The following is an 18720-nucleotide window of genomic DNA, read 5'->3' on the forward strand; positions in this document are numbered from 1 at the left end:
TTTTCCAGTTGCAGTGATAAAAAAGCAAGTTCTGAGGGGTAGATGTGAGGGTGGCTGTGCCCAATATTCTTCAAAGACTTAAACCTTGTGTAGTGCTTAATAGGATATGAATTTTTAGGGTAGTTGGCTTGAACCTATTTAGTTAATTACATTATGCATTTCCTTCGACCTAAGAGTTCTGAAAATAATTATGGAGATCCTCAGGTTACCTTGAACCAAGAAAAACTGGGATTTTAAAGATTTGCTGTTTTCAGTGGTCAGGAAACTTACGTTTTGTTCTTGCTTTTGGCTACAAGACAAATTGCTGGGGCTCCATGCCTGCATGATTCCTCCACTCCCAGTGGACTTTTTTGGAGTGAAGTGGGGCGGGGCAGGGAGACACCCCTTCTCTGTGCATTGTGCTCTTCTGGAAAGCTAGGAACTTGAACTCAGGTAAATGTGTGCTTTACTGGGTGAGCCACCTGGCCCCCTACTAAAAGGTTTTAAATGAGGACACTCAGGGAAATCTTAGTATCTTCTAGTGTCTGCCATTAAGAATGCCATTGGGGGAGTCAGGCGGCAGCCTGACAAAGTGCAAGGACTGGCGCAAGGATCCTGGTTGGAATCGCTGGCTCCCCACCTGCAGGGAGTCGCTTCACAAGTGGTGCAGCATGTTTGCAGGTGTCTTTCTTTCCCCGTCTTACCCTCCTCTCTCCATTTCTCTGTCCTATCCAACAATGACGACATCAATAACTACAACAATAAAACAACAAGGGCAACAAAAGGGAATAAATATTAAAAAAAAAATGTCATTGGGCTGTGGTCTGGGAAGGTGGCGCAGCGGATAAAGCATTGGACTCTCAAGCAGGAGGTCCCGAGTTCAATCTCCGTTAGCACATGTACCAGAGTAATAATTGCTTCCTTTTTAATTTTTTAAAAATATTTATTTTCCCTTTTGTTCCCTTGTTGGTTTTCATTGTTGTTGCTGTTACTGATGTCATCATCATTAGGACAGAGAGAAAGGGAAGACAGAGAGGGGGAGAGAAAGATAAGACACCTGCAGACCTGCTTCACCGCCTGTGAAAAGACTCCTCTGCAGGTGGGGAGCCGGGATCCTTTTTTTTTTTTAAGGTTTTTATTTATTTCCTTTTGTTGCCCTGTTATTTTATTGTTGTAGTTATTATTGTTGTTGTTATTGATGTCATTGTTGTTGGATAGGACAGAGAGAAATGGGGAGAGGAGGGGAAGGCACAGAGGGGGAGAGGAAGACAGACACCTGCAGACCTGCTTCACTCCCCTGCAGGTGGGGAGCCGGGGGCTCAAACCGGGATCCTTAGGCTGGTCCTTGCGCTTTGTGCCACCTGTGCTTAACCCGCTGTGCTACCTCCTGACTCCCGTAATAGCTGCTTCTTTATCCCTCTCTTAACCTCATTAATAAATGCCATTGGCATGACTCAGATTTTCCATTTTCTTCATAAATGGAGGGAAGGCAGAGAGCCACTCCAGCATCTGTGGTACTGGAGGTGGAGTCAGATCTCGTGCACACAAATCCCATGCACTGTGCTTATAGGATTCCACTGCTCCCGGCAGACTCTGCTCCCTCCTCGCCTGCACCCCATAGAGAGAGAGATATAGAAGGAGAGAGAGGAAGGAGGGAGGACAGGGAGGTGCCATAGAGAGAGAGATATAGAAGGAGAGAGAGGAAGGAGGGAGGACAGGGAGGTGCCATAGTGAGAGAGATATAGAAGGAGAGAGAGGAAGGAGGGAGGACAGGGAGGTGCCATAGAGAGAGAGATATAGAAGGAGAGAGAGGAAGGAGGGAGGACAGGGAGGTGCCATAGTGAGAGAGATATAGAAGGAGAGAGAGGAAGGAGGGAGGACAGGGAGGTGCCATAGAGAGAGAGATATAGAAGGAGAGAGAGGAAGGAGGGAGGACAGGGAGGTGCCATAGTGAGAGAGATATAGAAGGAGAGAGAGGAAGGAGGGAGGACAGGGAGGTGCCATAGTACTGCTTCACTACTTTGGCTGTCTCTCCTGAACAGGCGCTCACTCCCATGTGGTGGCAGGGCTTGCCAGGCCCTTGTGTGAGGACACAAGGTCAATCACACTCTACCCAGCGAGCCTCCTCCTGATCTCCCAACCCCTCTTTTTGCTTTCAATGAGAGTTCCTGCCATAGAACATTACTGCTGCCTTTTGGAGGATTCTGACTCAAGGTAGAAAAAGATGCAAGTAATTACCCAGAGACTCAGGCACAATAAAACACTAGATCTAATGGTCTGTGTCTTGTGTAGAAGTTTAATTCCGACTTGTAAAAATTCCAGAAATTTTGAACACTTAAAAAAAATAACATCATTTTCTTGAATACTTAATAAGTAGTACTTATAAACTTGAAATATGGCTCTATAAAACTGAAAGAACTTTCAGGGGAAAGGGAGGGTGTTATCCTTTATTGATTGATCAGTAAGGAAGTTAGCGAAATAAAAACACAATAAATGCTTACAAAATTAAAGAACATGTTCCAGGTACAAATTTTATAAATACAAAAACAAATTCACAAATTACTTTGAATGCTAAATAAATATCTAGTTAATAAACTCAGACTCAATACCTCCAGCCAGCACTGTTACAGCATTTCAAGATATAAAATTGGATTCACTCATGTGTAGTGTTGAAAGAATATGCTCATTAAACAACTCTTATACATCTGTCTCCCTTACTGTGCTGTAACAGAAGACTTATCTGTGTAGATAAATCTCCTTGATACCATAGTTCTTAAAAAAAAAAAAAACATTAATGACAAAGATAAATCATAGATGAAAAGATTTTCCAATATAGTGGGACACATGAATGATCTCAAAATGTACAAAAACTTCTGTAAACCAGTACTGTATCCAATACATCTATCAAACTTATTAGATACTGAACAAAACTGTAGCAAAGAATATCTTTCCTACATTCTCCTGAGTGCTTAATATTAAAATAGAGAATATAGTGCAGGCCACACTTCAGTGTGGTCGATCAGTTGTTATTGCTTTATATACATATATATGTCTGCTTTAGAGCATGATTTAATGTTCCACTTTCATGAACAGTTTCTTTTCTCAAATATCCTTTAGAAGGACAAAATTAGATTCGTGACTTTTTAGCAGCTGGTGGTGTGCTTACTTGGTCCACGTTCCCTGGTGTGACATGGAGCCCAAGCTTTTGAGCCTGAATATGAAAAAATGCTTGAAGCCTTGTTCCAGCTTTTGCTTCACTTGTATTACGGGGATTATACTCAAAGCAGTTCGAAAACATTAACTCGATATCATCTATAAACTCAGCTAGAAAGGAGAAATCAGGATAGATTAGAATGCAAGAATATAAATCTGGAAACATCATTAAGACAAAAATAGTGTTTGTTTTTTTAACTGAACATTGTCAAAGTAGCCAAACTGAAATTTAAAAAATTTAACTACACAGACTTCAAGTTTTACTGGAATTATGCATGTAATTAGATGCATTATACAACTAGAGGCTTCCCACCAAGATCAGAGTCTATGAAATATTTCTGACTCAATCATCCTCCATTCTTCATTTCCATACACACAGGTGACCATTTTAGGGGTCTATTAGGGTGCCATCCACACAATTATGTCGACTGATGTTTACATGAAATAAAAGTAGTTATTAGAGAAGAAAGTACTTACACGCTAATTTATATTCACATTTGTTCACTTTTTCACGAATTATATTTAAGGCAATAGGCTTTTTGATGATGTCATAGTAGTCTGGGACCTACAAAATAATTCAAATATATCTCTCCTGTAGAAAATTTCAGTGCTAAGTAGTTAACTGCATAATAATTTTATATTTTAAAGCAACTGAATACTGTCACCCCATTAAAGCCGACATAAAAAATCTTGGTCATTTCAAAGTTGCAGAAGTCAAATCTGATTCTCGCCCCCTCTTTGTCTTCCCCTCCCCTCACCATTTCTCTCTGTCCTATCTAACAACGATGACATCAGTAACAACAACTACAACAATAAACAAAAAAACAAGGGCAACAAAAGAAAATAAATATTCAAAAAAATAAATATAAATAAAAATAAATAAATATTCAAAAAAAAAAAAAAGAAAGAGGGAGTTGGGCTGTAGCGCAGCGGGTTAAGCGCAGGTGGCGCAAAGCACAAGGACTGGCATAAGGATCCCGGTTCGAACCCCGGCTCCCCACCTGCAGGGGAGTCGCTTCACAGGCGGTGAAGCAGGTCTGCAGGTGTCTATCTTTCTCTCCTCCTCTCTGTCTTTCCCTCCTCTCTCCATTTCTCCCTGTCCTATCCAACAACGACGACAACAATAATAACTACAACAATAAAACAACAAGGGCAACAAAAGGGAATAAATAAATAAAATATATTAAAAAAAAAGAAAGAGATGGATGAATATGGGACAGTCTTACTGACAGAAAGTGAGAAATAAGAAATAAGAACAGAGGGGAGACGGGCAGTAGGGCAGTGGGTAAGTGCACGTGGTGTGTCTGTCTATCTCTCCCCCCTCTGTCTTCCCCTCCTCTCTCCATCCTATCCAACAACAACATCAGTAACAACAATAATAACTACAACAGCAAAACAACAAGGGCAACAAAAGGGAATAAATAATAAATCTAAAAAATAAAAATAAAAATAAAAACAGAAAGGGAAACACAAAGCAGCACTTGGACTGGGATTGGTGTCTGCAGCGAAATAAAGGGCGCTGGTGACGGGGTGGGTAGGTCCCGGCGCGTGATGGTGGAGGAGGACCTAGGCGGGGGTCAGAGAAATTTTATACATGTACCAACAACTGTGTCTCCCCAGTAAAAAAGAGTCGCCATTTCACAGAGTCTAGTAATATTACCTGGACTTTAGAAACAAGTTTCAGAAAAGGCCAGCTGTCATCATGCCGGACCAATTCCACAACGAGTTGTTCAAAAGCAGACAATTCATGAACTCCCCCCTGTCGGCCTGAGCTCCTTCTATTCAGTGTTACAGGAGATAATTCTGAAAAATTAAACAAAATCAAGTGATTACAAAGAAAATCAACTTTATACACTGAGATGTTAAACTAAATTATATTATGAGATATATGAAAATCGAAACCAAGCATTATTCTCCCCCCACCCCACCCCACCCCACCTCTCATGTCTTTGGTCAGTCACTAAGATATGGTGGGATGATCTTATCTCAGTGATAACCTTTATTGGGATAAATTTCAAATGGGAACCAGGAAGATGGTATAATGATTATGTAAGACTTTCTCTGGCACCACCAGAAGAAAGAGTCGGAACAGTGCTGTGGTTAAATAACAATAAAAACTAAAAATAAAAAACATCTCAAGTACCACTATAAGCCAGAGTTGAGCAGTGCTCTGGAAGAAAAAAAAAAAGGGGGGGGGGGGAGTCGGGCAGTAGCACAGTGAATTAAGTGCACATGGCATGAAGCACAAGGACCAGCCTAAGGATCCCGGTTTGAGACCTCGGCTCCCCATCTGCAGGGGAGTTGCTTCACAGGTGGTGAAGCAGGTCTGCAGGTGTCTCTCTCCCCCTCCTCTCTCCATTTCTCTCTGTCCTATCTAACAATGATGACAATAACAATAACAATAACTACAACAATAATAAAAACAACAAGGGCAACAAAACGAAAAAGGGAAAATTAAAGAAAGGAAATTCACTGGGAACAGACTGTAAAAAGAATATAATTCAAAATAAAAATTTTAAAACTTTTTTTTTTCTGCTTCACTTTATTTGAAAAATATTTTCAGCCATGGTAACATGAAAGCAATTCTCTATTACTTGATGAAACATGTCCCCAGAAAGTGATCTCTTCATATCTAAAGACAAAACTGCTTTATAAATTTACCTTATTACCTTAAAGATTATACTCAGAAACCAGTATTTAAAAAACTATTTACGTGGGGGCCAGGCAGTGGTTCGCCTGGTTAAGCATGCATATTACAGTACACAAGGACCCAGGTTCAAGTCCCTGGTCCCCACCTGCAGGGGGAAAGCTTCACGAGTGGTGAGGCAGGACTGCAGGTGTCTCTTCCCCTCTCTATCTCTCCTTCCCCTGTCAATTTCTCTGACTCTATCCAATAATAAATAAATAAATAAAATTATTAGGTGCAGACATGGGGGCTGGGGTACACACGCCAACTCTGATACTTGCATAGAGTGTCTAACATTACAGCACGAGTGTAGCCCCCACGGGGAGACGCCTATGGTGGTGGGGGGGAGGGAAAGGGGCTGCTATGTAGAGTCCAGTCAGGAGTGTCTGTCACCCAAGGAGGCCACGCTGGGCTGGGCGGTGATGGAACCATTCCTAAAGTGACTGTGGTGAGCACAAGTCGGAATGGACTCTCACCCATTTAAGTGGCACAGTCTTTAAGTTGGTGGATGATGATATAATGTGAATGAAAGGTGAGAACCTAATCTCAGCAACCAGGAAAACAGTTCAGCTGGTGGAATACAGGACTTGCATACCTGAGGGTTGGATCCCCAGTCCTGCCTGCTACTGGAATGTTGCTTTGGCTTCTCTCTCTTATACCCAGGTGCTTGCACACTGTAGTGTGTGCGCTTAAGCAAGTGCGCCACCGCTTAAGCAAGTGCGCCACCACCCGGCCCCTCTAGGAATAAATTTTGTAAAAATAAATAATTTTCCTTATGAGAGATACAAAGAGAGAGGGAGAGGGAGAGGGAGAGAGAGACAGAGAGAGAGAGACAGAGACAGACAGGCTAGAAGCTCTGGCTTACGATGCTACTGGGGATTAAACCTGGGACCTCAGAGCATCAGGCATGAGGTGAGGAATCTTACAGAACCATTATGCCATCTCCCCAGTTCGACAAAATCTGCAGGTGGGGAGTGGAGACTGGAGCTGGGGTCCTTGCACGTGGTAATGCGTGCTCAACTAGATATGCAACACCCCCCTCCCCCAGGTGTACTAATTTTCAAATAGCTTGGAGTTTACAATTGTGAAGCACAACAGATAAAGGAACAGGAAAAGATCACTATATCTGGTGCATAGTCAACTGATATATATGTACCCAAAAAAATAAAAACAAAAACAAACAAACAAAAAACCAACTGACAACTTGATAACTACACAGACTAGTGGAGCTTCTCCCCTGTAGGTGGGGCCTGGAGGCTTGAACCAGGGTTTTTGCACATGATAACATGTGCGTTCAACTGACTGTGCCACAGCCTGGCCCCAGGTTAGGGCAGTTTAATTAGACTTCTTCATACCTGTAGATTGTCTTTTCCCGCCTCTTCTCGTGGATTCATTATCTTGGAGAGAAAGTTGTGAAGCAACATTTAGAGATTTTTTTTTTTTTAATTTACTGGATAAGGACAGCTAGAAATCAAGAAGGAAGGGGGTGATAGAGAGGGAAAGAAACAGAGAGACACCTGCAGCACTGCTTCACCACTTGCAAAACTTTCCCCCTGCAGGTGGAGACCGGGGGGCTCGAACCCACGTCTTTGCGCATTGTAATACATGCGCTCAGCCAAGTGCGCCAACACCCAGCCCCTGCATTTAGAGATCTTGCCTGCTCACCTGATGTTGTGGCAATGATTCTGAAGTTAGACAGGTTGGGACTATTCTCTGGAGTACTGTTAGCACTTTTCCTGCCTCTGCGTTTTCGAGGTGGACTAAGTAGTTCTACAGATACATCTGCTTGCAGCGGAGCTCGACTCTGGCGAGTAGAACGACTGGCATTTCTTACAGGTTTTGTTTCTGTCGAAGGAGCAGATTTGATCTTTCTTAGGTTTCTACCAGTAGATTTAGAAGTAGCAGATGTTTTGGGGGTACTCGGTTGACTCCTTGAAGAGCATCTTCCAGGATCCTGTCGCTGGCCACGGCTTGAGAAAGAGGAGGTTAATCTCCCTCTTGTTTTGATTGGCAATCTAACTTGTGGTTTTCCTCGTTTCGGTGGGCTGTATTACCAGAAAAACACATTTATTGAAAACAGCAGTGAACAACTTTTCTTTTTATTTATTTATTTTTTAAATTTTTTTATTTATTCCCTTTGTTGTCCTTGTTGTTTTATTGTTGTAGTTATTATTGTTGTTGTCGTTGTTGGATAGGACAGAGAGAAATGGAGAGAGGAGGGGAAGACAGAGAGGGGGAGAGAAAGACAGACACCTGCAGACCCGCTTCACCGCCTGTGAAGCGACTCCCCTGCAGGTGGGGAGCCGGGGTTCGAACCGGGATCCTTATGCCGGTCCTTGTGCTTTGCACCACCTGCGCTTAACCCGCTGCGCTACAGCCTGACTCCCAGTGAACAACTTTTCTTGATTACTGAAATTTAACTTAGCCTACAATCAAATATTACTATTATTTAAAAAATTATACTATTTATCTATTTTTGGAGACAAGAGAAATTGAGAGGGAAGGATGAAATAGAGGCAGAAAGAGAGTAAACAGCACTGTTTACTGAGCATGAAGCATCCCTGCAGGTGGGGGCCGGGCTCTGAACCTGGGGCCTTGTGTACTATGTGCACTCAACCATATGCGTCCACCCAGCCCTTAATATTTGGTATTTTCTTTTCTTTTCTTTTTCTTTTTTTTTACCACAGCACTGCTTAGCTTGGCTTATGGTGGTGCAGGGGATTGAACCTGGGACTTTGGCGCCTCAGGCATGAAAGTCTGTTTGCATAACCATTATGCTATCTACCCCTGCAATATTTGGTATTCTCTTGGCAACTCCAAGACACCAGCATGAAAATTTTGATAATGGCTGGCACCTGAGAAGGCCTTAAACCCCTGGCTCCAGAACACCAATCTCTTTACTATCAAAGACAAAACTGGATTTGGGTCTCGTAATTGCTGCAGGCAAGAATGAAAGAAGCATATTTAAGCTTCTTCCCTCCCCCCCATCTGCTTCAAGGGTTATCACTAGGGCTTGGTACCAGCACTACGAATCTGCTGCTCCTGGAGCTGTTTTCTCTATTTGAAGCGACCCCCATGCAGGTGAGGAGCTGAGGGTTCAAACTGGGATTCTTGCACTTTGTACTGTGTGCTTAACCTGGTGCGACAACCCCTTTTAAAGTATTTTATTATTAATATTAAAAAAAATTTATTATTACTACTATTTTTTAACAGAGCACTGCTCAGCTCTGGCTTATGGTGGTGCAGGGGATGGAGCCTGGGACTATGGAGCCTCAGGCATGAGAGTCTCTTTGCATAACCATTATGCTATCTACCTCCACCCAAATATTTATTTATTTATTATTGGACAGAGACAGAGAGAAATTGAGATGGGAGAGGAAAATAAAGCAGAAGAGAGACAGAGAGACACCTGCAGCCCTGCTTCACCACTCATGAAGTTTCCCTCTGCAGGTGGGGCCCAGGGGCTTAAACCCGAGTCCTTGAGCACTGTAACGTGTGCTCTTAACCAGATATGCCTGGCCCCCATAAGCTTTCGTTCTCTCTCTCCACATACCTAGGCTTTTAACCCCCCCCCCCAAACTCGTTATCTTTATGTTAAACACAACAGTGACCTTATAAGCTACCTGGAAGATGATTATTGTGAGTTAGTGCTATTAAAAAAAGAAAACTTGCTACAAACAAAACAAGAAGTAAACCAACTATCTTAAGAATTTACAAGAACTATGGAGGGTTAGGAGGATGAGGGCACAGAACTCTGGTGGTAGGTGCGGCGTGGAACTATACCCTATAACCTTGTACATTTGTAAACCACTGTTAATCACAAAACATAATCTAGATTGAAAAAAATAAAAGGCACACACATTAAAAATTTAAAAATTAAAATAGTCGCTCAGTTATTCTCCTTACACTGTGGTCTTTGTTAGTTCCAGTTTTCCGTTGTTTCACATTAACTTTCTTTATTCCACATAAATGGGGCTCATGTTAAAAGAGGAGGTGGGTGGTAATACTTTAGAAACCAAAATACAGGACATTGTTCTAGTGTAGTTACAGCAGAAATAACCACACTTTGACTCCATTCAACAGGCCTGGGCATCATAGCTTGATAAGTTGCATAATACTTGGTTGTCACATAATATTTAAGTTGTTTCTAGGTCCTCATGCGGCAGGAGTATACAAGTACACTGTGCTCCCTCACAAAGCTCTCTATAGACTGCCAAGATCGCTAACATTTGGGGATCACTCCTGGAGAGATCAAAGAGGCACTGGAAAAGTGCCTTCACTTTTGTTTTATGAATGTCCCCTGGACTGCTTATTTGCAGTTTTGGACATAAAATTTTCTTTTTGGGAGTCAGGCGGTAGTGCAGTGGGCTAAGTGCACGTGGAGCAATGCGCAGGTTCTGGCGCAAGGATCCCAGTTCGAGCCCCGGCTCCCCACCTGCAGGGGAGTCGCTTCACAAGCGGTGAAGCAGGTCTGCAGGTGTCTGTCTTTCTATTCCCCTCTCTGTCCTCCCCTCCTCTCTCCATTTCTCTCTGTCCTAACAACAACAGCATCAACAACAACAATAACTACAACAATAAAACAGCAATGGCAACAAAACGGAATAAGTAAATAATATTAAACATTTTTTTTCTTTCTTTTCTTTCCTTCCATTCCCTCTGCACTTGGAATCTACTGCACCTGGAGGCCTATTATTTATTTAGTTTTTTAATAGGATAGGACAGAGAAATTGAGAAGGGGAAAACAGAGATGGAAGAGAAAGACACCTGGAGGCCTGCTTCATCGCTTGTGAAGTGACCCCCTTGCAGCTATAAGCTGGTGTATAAGCTGGTGTGCTGCTGCCTGGAACCTCCTTCCTTTCTTCCTTCTTTGTCTCCAGGGTTATCTCTGGGGCTTGGTGCCTATACAACTTCACCAATCCTGGCAGTATTTTTTCCCCTTCTCCTTTAGATAGTGGGAGAACAAGAGGTATATTGCAGTGCCATTCTATCTGTCACTCATGAAGTTCCTCCTTCTCCCTGCAGTGCCTGGGACTTGAACCTGAGACTTTGCTCATGGTACCTTGTGAGATCTATTGGGTAAGCTACCGGTTGGGTCCCTGAAAGAAATCTTTTTTATTTTTTTTTGTGCCAGGGTTATCACTGGAGCTTGGTGCCTGTACTGCGAATTCACTGCTCCTGGAGGCTAGTTTTTCCTTTTTGTTGCCCTTGTTGTTTATCGTCAATGTTGTTATTATTGTTGTTACTGCTGTCGTTGGACAGAACAGAGAGAAATGGAGAGAGGAAGGGAAGACAGAGGGGGAGAGAAAGATAGATACCTGCAGACCTGCTTCACCTCTTGTGAAGCCACCCCCCGCAGGTGGGGAGCCGGGGGCTTGAAGCCGGATCCTTACACTGGTCCTTGCGCTTTGAGCCATGTGCTTGTAACTCGCTGCACTACCGCCCAGCCCCCCCACACCCCAAAGCAATCTGAACGTGGGTCAAGAGTGAGATTTGTGTCCACACTTGAACTCACACTTGACTTGGGGATCTGGCTAAGCTCTCAATTATATTTCCTCGGAAATCATTCCAAATATTTAGAATAGTCGTATAGGAGGGTTAACTTCAGGCTGCTGTATTATACACTGTCAGAGCTTACCTGACTTCTTCCTCTTCTTGAGAGTACTCTTCATCTTGCTCTATCTCATACTCTTCCACCTCACTCTGACCTTCTTCATCATCATCATCAACTTCATCCTCATCTTCCACGTGGTCTTCCAGCTCCTCATCACTGTCCAAGGATGGTCTCTGTCTAGAGGACAGCCTTCTAGAACGCTGCTTTGGCCTACACTCTGGACAAAACCAATCTCCTTCAGGTACAGTCTGACAAATTACATAAATGATCATTAATCATCACTCATCACTCAAAATCTCCATGTCTCAATTGGAATTTAATTCTAGTAGAGAAGAAAAAATACCTTGAGCTTTGGCCGAACACAGTAGGTATGATGCCCGCGGTCACAGCCATCACAAAGTACCATGTTTTCAGCATCGCCCTTCTTACGGCACATCTTGCAACGGGCATTCAGTATAGACTTAGACCATATCACACTACGATCCAAGGTGGAGAGATGAAGAAATACTTGGGATAGACTAGCGGAAGAGAGGAGAGACTCTCTCCAACGGTCCAGTACTGTTTTATAGGAACGCCCACTGTCGCTGGCATCTGAAAGAAGAAGATAAAAGATTCTAGGTAACCTTACGCATTTTTAAGACTGTTGATATCAAAAGTAAAAAGCTCCCATTATAGAAAATGCTTGCCGAACCACATCTTGTTTATGTCGTAAGGCATTACTTAAATTTGCAATACACATATTTGGGAACTCCACTGGTTAAAAGAGAAAAATAACACAGGCAATGTATTATCAATTCACTTTAAAAATGAATATTCGGGTGGGGGTAGATAGCATCATGGTTATGCAAAGAGACTCTTGTTCCTGAGGCTCCAAAGTCCCAGGTCCCAGATTTAATACCCTGCACCACCATAAGCTAGATCTGAACAGTGCTCTAGTTTAAAAGAAAAAAAAAAAAAAAGTTCAACTGTGAATATACTAAATACCATTAAATTATACACTTTAAAATGGTGTATAAGGAGGGGGAGATAGAATAGTGGCTATTTGGGGGCCAAGCAGTAGCATAGTGGATTAAGCGCATATAGCACGAAGCGCAAAGATGGGCATAAGGATCCTGGTTCGAGCCCCTGGCTCCCCACCTGTAGGGGGGTCGCTTTATAAGCGGTGAAGCAGGTCTGCAGGTGTCTGTCTTTCTCTCCCTCTGTCTTCCTTTCCTCTCTCCATTTCTCTCTGTCTTATCCAACAACGACAACAACAGCAACAACAACAAGGGCTACAAAAAAATAGCCTCCAGGACCAAGCCCCAGTGATAACCTTGCAGGCAAAAAAAAACAAAAAAAAAAAACAGTGGCTATTCAGAATCTCTCATGCCTGAGACTCCAAAGTAATCAGGTTCAATATCCCATACCACTATGAGTCAGAGCTGAGCAGTGCTCTGATAAAAGTAATAAATGATTTTCTTTCTTTTTTTTTTTTTTTGGTTCCAGGGTTATTGCTGGGGCTTGGTGCCTGCACTATGAATCCACTGCTCCTGGAGACTATTTTTTCCTTTTTGTTGACCTTGTTTATCACTGTTGTTATTATTATTGTTGTTGCTACTGCTGTCGTTGTTGGACAGTACAGAGAGAAACCGAGAGAGGATGGGAAGACAAGACTGGGGAGAACATATAGACACCTGCAGACCTACTTCACCACGTGTGAAGTGACACCCCCCTTTCAGGTGGGGAGCCCGGGGCTCGAACCGGGATCCTTGCACTGGTCATGGCGACAATCCTGGTGCTTGGTGCCATGTGTGCTTATCCCGCTGTGCTACCACAAACATTATTATAAATAATAAAAATTTATTATTTAAATTTTTTTTTAATAATTAAAAAAAAATTTCACACAGATATATAATTTCCTAAATCAACTAATTTTCAATAGTGCTACCACATAAAGTAATTCCCAAGGCCTCAATTATGAAGAGCTTTCCTACATGATATAAAAAGCATAAGACTCCATCTATAGCTTGATCACATCAAACTATTTTTCACTCATGTATGTGTGACTATGCCACACAGGTATTTTTTTTTTTTTTTTTAAACCACCAGGATTATTACTGGGGCTTGGTATCTATACAATTCCACCACTCCTGGTGGTGATTTTCTTGTTTTAATTTTCCTTAATGGTGAAAAACAGAAAGGAAGAGAAATACACAGAGAGGAGAGATACTGCAGCACCACATCTCCCTGCAGAGGCTCCCATGGGGTGGCTCAGGGCTTGAACCCGGGTCCTTGTGTATGGTAACATGTATTCTCAATTGGATAAGCCACCCGTTGACCCTTGCTCTTCACCCCCCCTTTTTTTTTTGTATTTATTTATTCCCTTTTGTTGCCCTTGTTGTTTTATTGTTGTATTTATTATTGTTGTTGTTCTTAATGTCACTGTTGTTGGATAGGACAGAGAGAAATGGACAGAGATGGGGAAGACAGAGAGGAGGAGAGAAAGATAGACACCTGCAGACCTGCTCGACCGCTTGTGAAGCGACTCCCCTGCAGGTGGGGAGCCGGGGGCTCGAACTGTGATCCTTAAGCCGGTCCTTGCACTTTGCGCCACCTGCGCTTAACCTGCTGTGCTACTGCCCAACTCCCGCTCTTCAACTTCTTATAAGCTAATAGATATGAGGCAATATGTCCCAGTGTTTTAGCTTTTTTCTTTTGTCTAAAAATTTAGTAAGATATATGGATGAAGGCCTGGGAAGTGGGGCAGTGAATAAAATGACTCTCAAGCATGAAGTCTAAAATTCAACATTAGGCATCCCATGTGCCAGAATAATGTTCTGGTTCTCCTTCCTTCTCTCTCTAATTAATAAATACAGAAAACTGGGGCCTGGGTGGTGACATACCTGGTTTAGTGCACATGTTACAATATGCAAGGACCTGGGTTTGAGCCCTCAGTCCCTACCTGCAGGGGGAAAACTATGAGTGGTGAAGCAGTATTGCAGGTGTCTCTGTATCATACCCTTCCCTCTTTATTTCTGGCTGTCTTTACCCAATAAATAAATATTAAAAAATAAATACTAATACTAATAAATTACTAATACTAATAAATATTAATATATATATATATATAGTTGCAAGTACAGGCACAAACAACTTGATTTTTTTCTTTCTTTTCTTTGAACTTACAAACAACTTTAATTGATGGCAATTTCAGAAGTAGAAAAACCAACAGAACCGTATTTAATCTTTAGTCCCACTGGGATCACATGATTAATGAGTGGCATTATAGTATCATAAGGCATTTAGGGGCTTTATGATTTACAATTCAATCTTAATTGAAATTTTAATTATAACAGCTATAAGTTCATGTGTGGTTGGAAGAAATAATACAGATAACTGAGATATGTTTCATTGTCTTATATGCATAAATTCCTAGGTTTGACCTCTAGCAGTATATAGCACTTCACTGCTGGAAATCAAACCTGGGCTCTAGGGCTCAGAGCCTGAAGCTGAGCCATTTCCCTGGCCCAGTGGCCTTTCTTTCAATAAAGTGTTCACAAAAGAGATTGATAGACACAGTTAAAAAGACATTCACTGTGGTCCAGGGAGTGGTGCAGTAGATAAAGTGTCAAGTGTCTCAAGTACAAGGTCACGAGTAGGACCCGCGGCAGCATACGTACAGAGTGGTGCTCTGGTTCTCTCTCTCTCTCTGCCCATCCCTCTCCTTAATAAAATCTTAAGGAAAAAAAACATTAAAATAAACAGCTAAACTAATAATAAAAAGGTAAGTATGATTTAAAGTACAAATCTCATCTGAAAGCACTCATTTTAAAATGAAAATACAGGGGAGTCGGACGGTAGCGCAGCGGGTTAAGTGCAAGGACTGGTGTAAAGCGGTGAAGCAGGTCTGCGGGTCTATCTTTCTCTTCCCATCTTCCCCATCTCTCTCCATTTCTCTCTGTCCTATCCAACAACGATGGCAACAATAATAGCTACAACAATGGCAACAAAAGGGAATAAATAAGTATTTAAAAATTGAAAATACAAAATCAAAAATTTCAAACCCACTTTATTTTATTATTTTCTGTATCTGTCAAAAGTTCTATTACATAAAGGTCATATGATCTTTATTTTAACTATTTATATTGTATAAATGGAAGAGTTTATAATGTAAACTTTATTTAAGGCATAATTAATATTTTGAAATAAAAACTTACCAAGTGGAGCTTTGAGAAAACGCCGCTCAATGCCCTGCTCTATCTGAAAAAGTGCCATGGCCAGATGGTGAACCACGTTGCTCACTGACTGTGGGGTGCTTGCATTAGTTGACACAGTACTTGGAGTTTCTGACTTTATGCCCAAGAGTCTAGAATTAAAACAGAAAAGATTATGGCACTTAGAAACAGGATTAGGAGAAACCTGAGTCTGCTTATTTACCTGCTTTCATCTTATTCATTCCTATTAAGAAATAGCTCCCTCAACTCAAGAACACTCATAAAGTTGAAGTAAGGTTGGGAGGCAGCTCACCCTGGTAAAGAACACACCACGCTGTGCTTGAGGCCCCTGGTTAGAGTCCCGGAACCGTGGATGAAACCAGGGAAGTTCCATGATGGATGGTGAACGGTGCTGTGGTGTCTATTTCTACCTCTCCCTCTCAAATAAAATGAAAACGCTGGGCTAAGGAGACTACACAGGTGGTATTGTGCATATGTGAGGCCCTGGAATTACTGCCCTGTGTTACAGAAATAAAAAAAGAAGGAAGTTGGGAGGCAGCTCACCACGTGGTGTGTGTGCTCTGTACAATGTGAGAGCGCCACGGCACTTTAGTAAGTCTCCCACGTGGTGGAGCAGTGCTGTAATGTAGGTCCCTCATGCCTTGTCCCCGGTCCGTCTCTATTTGAGATAAAAACAATGCCCAGGAGTGGAGAAACTGCATATGTGGCTTAGGGAAAAGAGAAAGAGGTGGTGAAGAAAGCGGTGGTAGGGAACGAAATTAAATGTCCAGTATATATTTTAATTTTTAAAAAATATTTTATTTACTTATTTGTTTGTTTGTTTATTTATTTATGAGAAAGAGCAGGAGAGAAAGAACCAGGCATCATCACTCGGGTACATGTGCTGCTGGGGATTGAACTCGAGACCTCATGCTTGAGCATGCTTTATCCACTGCGCCAACTCCCAGATCACAAAGTCAAGTATTTTAAGGGGCTCGGGGATAGAAGGGCAAATGTTTGGAGGAAGATGAATCAGAAAAAGCTTAGAGGAAAGATTCAGAAAGGTACATTGTGACAAGTCTTAAAGATATCTCAGGTAGCTTTTCTCTCATTTGTTTCATGAGAGCTGCCCCTTAACTCCTTAGCCTCCAATTTAATCCATTTGCAACAGCACTCCAAGATGTATCAAAAAGATCACCTAGGGTGTGTGTGTGGGGGGTAGATATCATCATGGTTATGCAAAGAGACTCTTGTACCTGAGGCTCCAAAGTCCCAGGTTCAATCCCCCTGCATCACCATAAACCAGAGCTGAGCAGTGCTCTGGTAAAAAAAAATCATATGAAAGGGAGTCGGGCAGTAGCCCAGTGGGTTAAGCGCAGGTGGCACAAAGCAAGGACCGGCGTAAGGATCCGGTTCGAGCCCCCCGGCTCCCCACCTGCAGGGGAGTCGCTTCACAGGCGGTGCAGCAGGTCTGCAGGTGTCTGTCTTTCTCTCCCCTTCTCTGTCTTCCCCTCCTCTCTCCATTTCTCTCTGTCCTATGCAACAACAATAACATCAACAATAACTACAACAATAAAACAACAAAGGCAACAAAAGGGAATATTTTTAAAAAAGAGAAAAAAATAAAATAAAAATTCTATGAAAGATCAAAATCTTTGGTACACAGTCTTCCCTTTTATCTTCCCCACGCAAGGCCTCCCATCTCCACATACTTTCCGTAGCACTTCCTTTGCTGTCTCCCACCTTCTACCAAGACAAGTAGGCCTCCTACGTAGCATATTTGCTGCAGATACTTTCCTCTACCACCAGTGTCCTTTAACCATTAGTGTAACTGCTAGCTAGCTTCATGTCCCTCTTGTTTTCTCCTACACAATAAATCCTTAAGGGCAGGCAGTATCCGAAGTAAACTCTGAAAAAGTCTCTACCTATCTACCTACGTGTATACAGAGAGAGATTCTGATTGATAGTTTACTCTTCACCACCACCACCACCACCACCACCACCACCCACAGTAGAAATGGACACACACACACACACACACACACACACACTCCCTCCCTCCCTCCCTTTCTCTCTCTCCCTCTCTCTGTATAGATGCTCCTTTGTAGTTCCTAAGTCCTCGTGCATGATTAACAGTGGGCTCCACTGGGTAAGCTAAATCTGAGCCACCTGAAAGGCACCTTCTGAAACTTATAAAACCTAAACTCACAGTAGTTCAAAAAACTATATGGCAACTTGTTTAGGACCATGGTGACATCGATGAAATCCTTTCAATACCTGTCTTTCACTACGACCTTTGCCTGCTCATCAGTTTCCATCTCTTCTACACCTTCGTTCACAGGTTTAATAATCCCATTTTCTTTGTTTTCCTCACTTAATAGCTCATATCGTCCACTTTCTAGTGCTGATCTCCAGATGTGTCGATCTGAAACCTGCAACAAAATCAAATTTTGTTACTCCTGGAAAATGGTGTATGTTGCTTCAAGAGGTATGAGGCTCAATGCACATATGAAAAATTCATGAATATTCTAGAACAGATTGTGAATTAAAAGGAGGGATCTAATAATAAGGTAACTAAGTGATCAGAATGGAGTTCTTATCATTCACAGATGAAAGTTTTAACACCTTACTTTATGCATAATATATAAACTGTAAATTCTAAGATAGATCACTGGAGAGTAGCAAAAGTGACAGATGATAGCAGAGGAATGAACAGAACACACATACCAAGCACGAATTACTTACAGATTTTACAAAGGTAACAAAGAAACCAATAAACAAACCAGACTCAGCAGAGCAGGCAGGAGCTAGTCAAGGAAGAAGAAAATATCCTTACACATTTCAACATCTTGGATGAAAGTACTGTAAAACAGCTTTTTAAAACACTAAAAATTCATTAGAAAGATCAATATTATTAATTAAATTCTGTCAAAGAAAGCGGGTGGCCTTAAAATATGTTTAATAAAAATTTCTATTCATATAGATATTCTGACGCAGGAAAGTAAGCTTAATTAAGGTTAACTATATATTAATTTATA

At 41.9% G+C, this 18720-nt stretch overlaps 1 protein-coding gene across 2 annotated transcripts in view; it reads right to left on the reverse strand.

Annotated features, from left to right (window-relative positions):
- Positions 1–2255: 2255 nt before the first annotated feature.
- Positions 2256–18720, reverse strand: part of BAZ1A (bromodomain adjacent to zinc finger domain 1A) — a 72580-nt gene continuing 56115 nt past the window's right edge. Inside the window, exons 19-27 of one of the 2 annotated variants that reach the window (XM_060175419.1) lie at positions 17960–18114; positions 15686–15834; positions 11833–12080; positions 11514–11737; positions 7544–7923; positions 7234–7275; positions 4853–4995; positions 3670–3757; positions 2256–3303 (exon numbers count right to left, since the gene is read on the reverse strand). In XM_060175419.1, the coding sequence (XP_060031402.1) occupies positions 3107–3303; positions 3670–3757; positions 4853–4995; positions 7234–7275; positions 7544–7923; positions 11514–11737; positions 11833–12080; positions 15686–15834; positions 17960–18114 (1626 nt within the window). In that variant the 3' untranslated portion in view covers positions 2256–3106. The remainder of the gene's footprint in view (positions 3304–3669; positions 3758–4852; positions 4996–7233; positions 7276–7543; positions 7924–11513; positions 11738–11832; positions 12081–15685; positions 15835–17959; positions 18115–18720) is intronic. The other variant, XM_060175420.1, reaches the window with a different exon arrangement.

The sequence above is a fragment of the Erinaceus europaeus genome, chromosome 16 (genome assembly GCF_950295315.1).
Source record: "Erinaceus europaeus chromosome 16, mEriEur2.1, whole genome shotgun sequence".
Taxonomy (NCBI): domain Eukaryota; kingdom Metazoa; phylum Chordata; class Mammalia; order Eulipotyphla; family Erinaceidae; genus Erinaceus; species Erinaceus europaeus.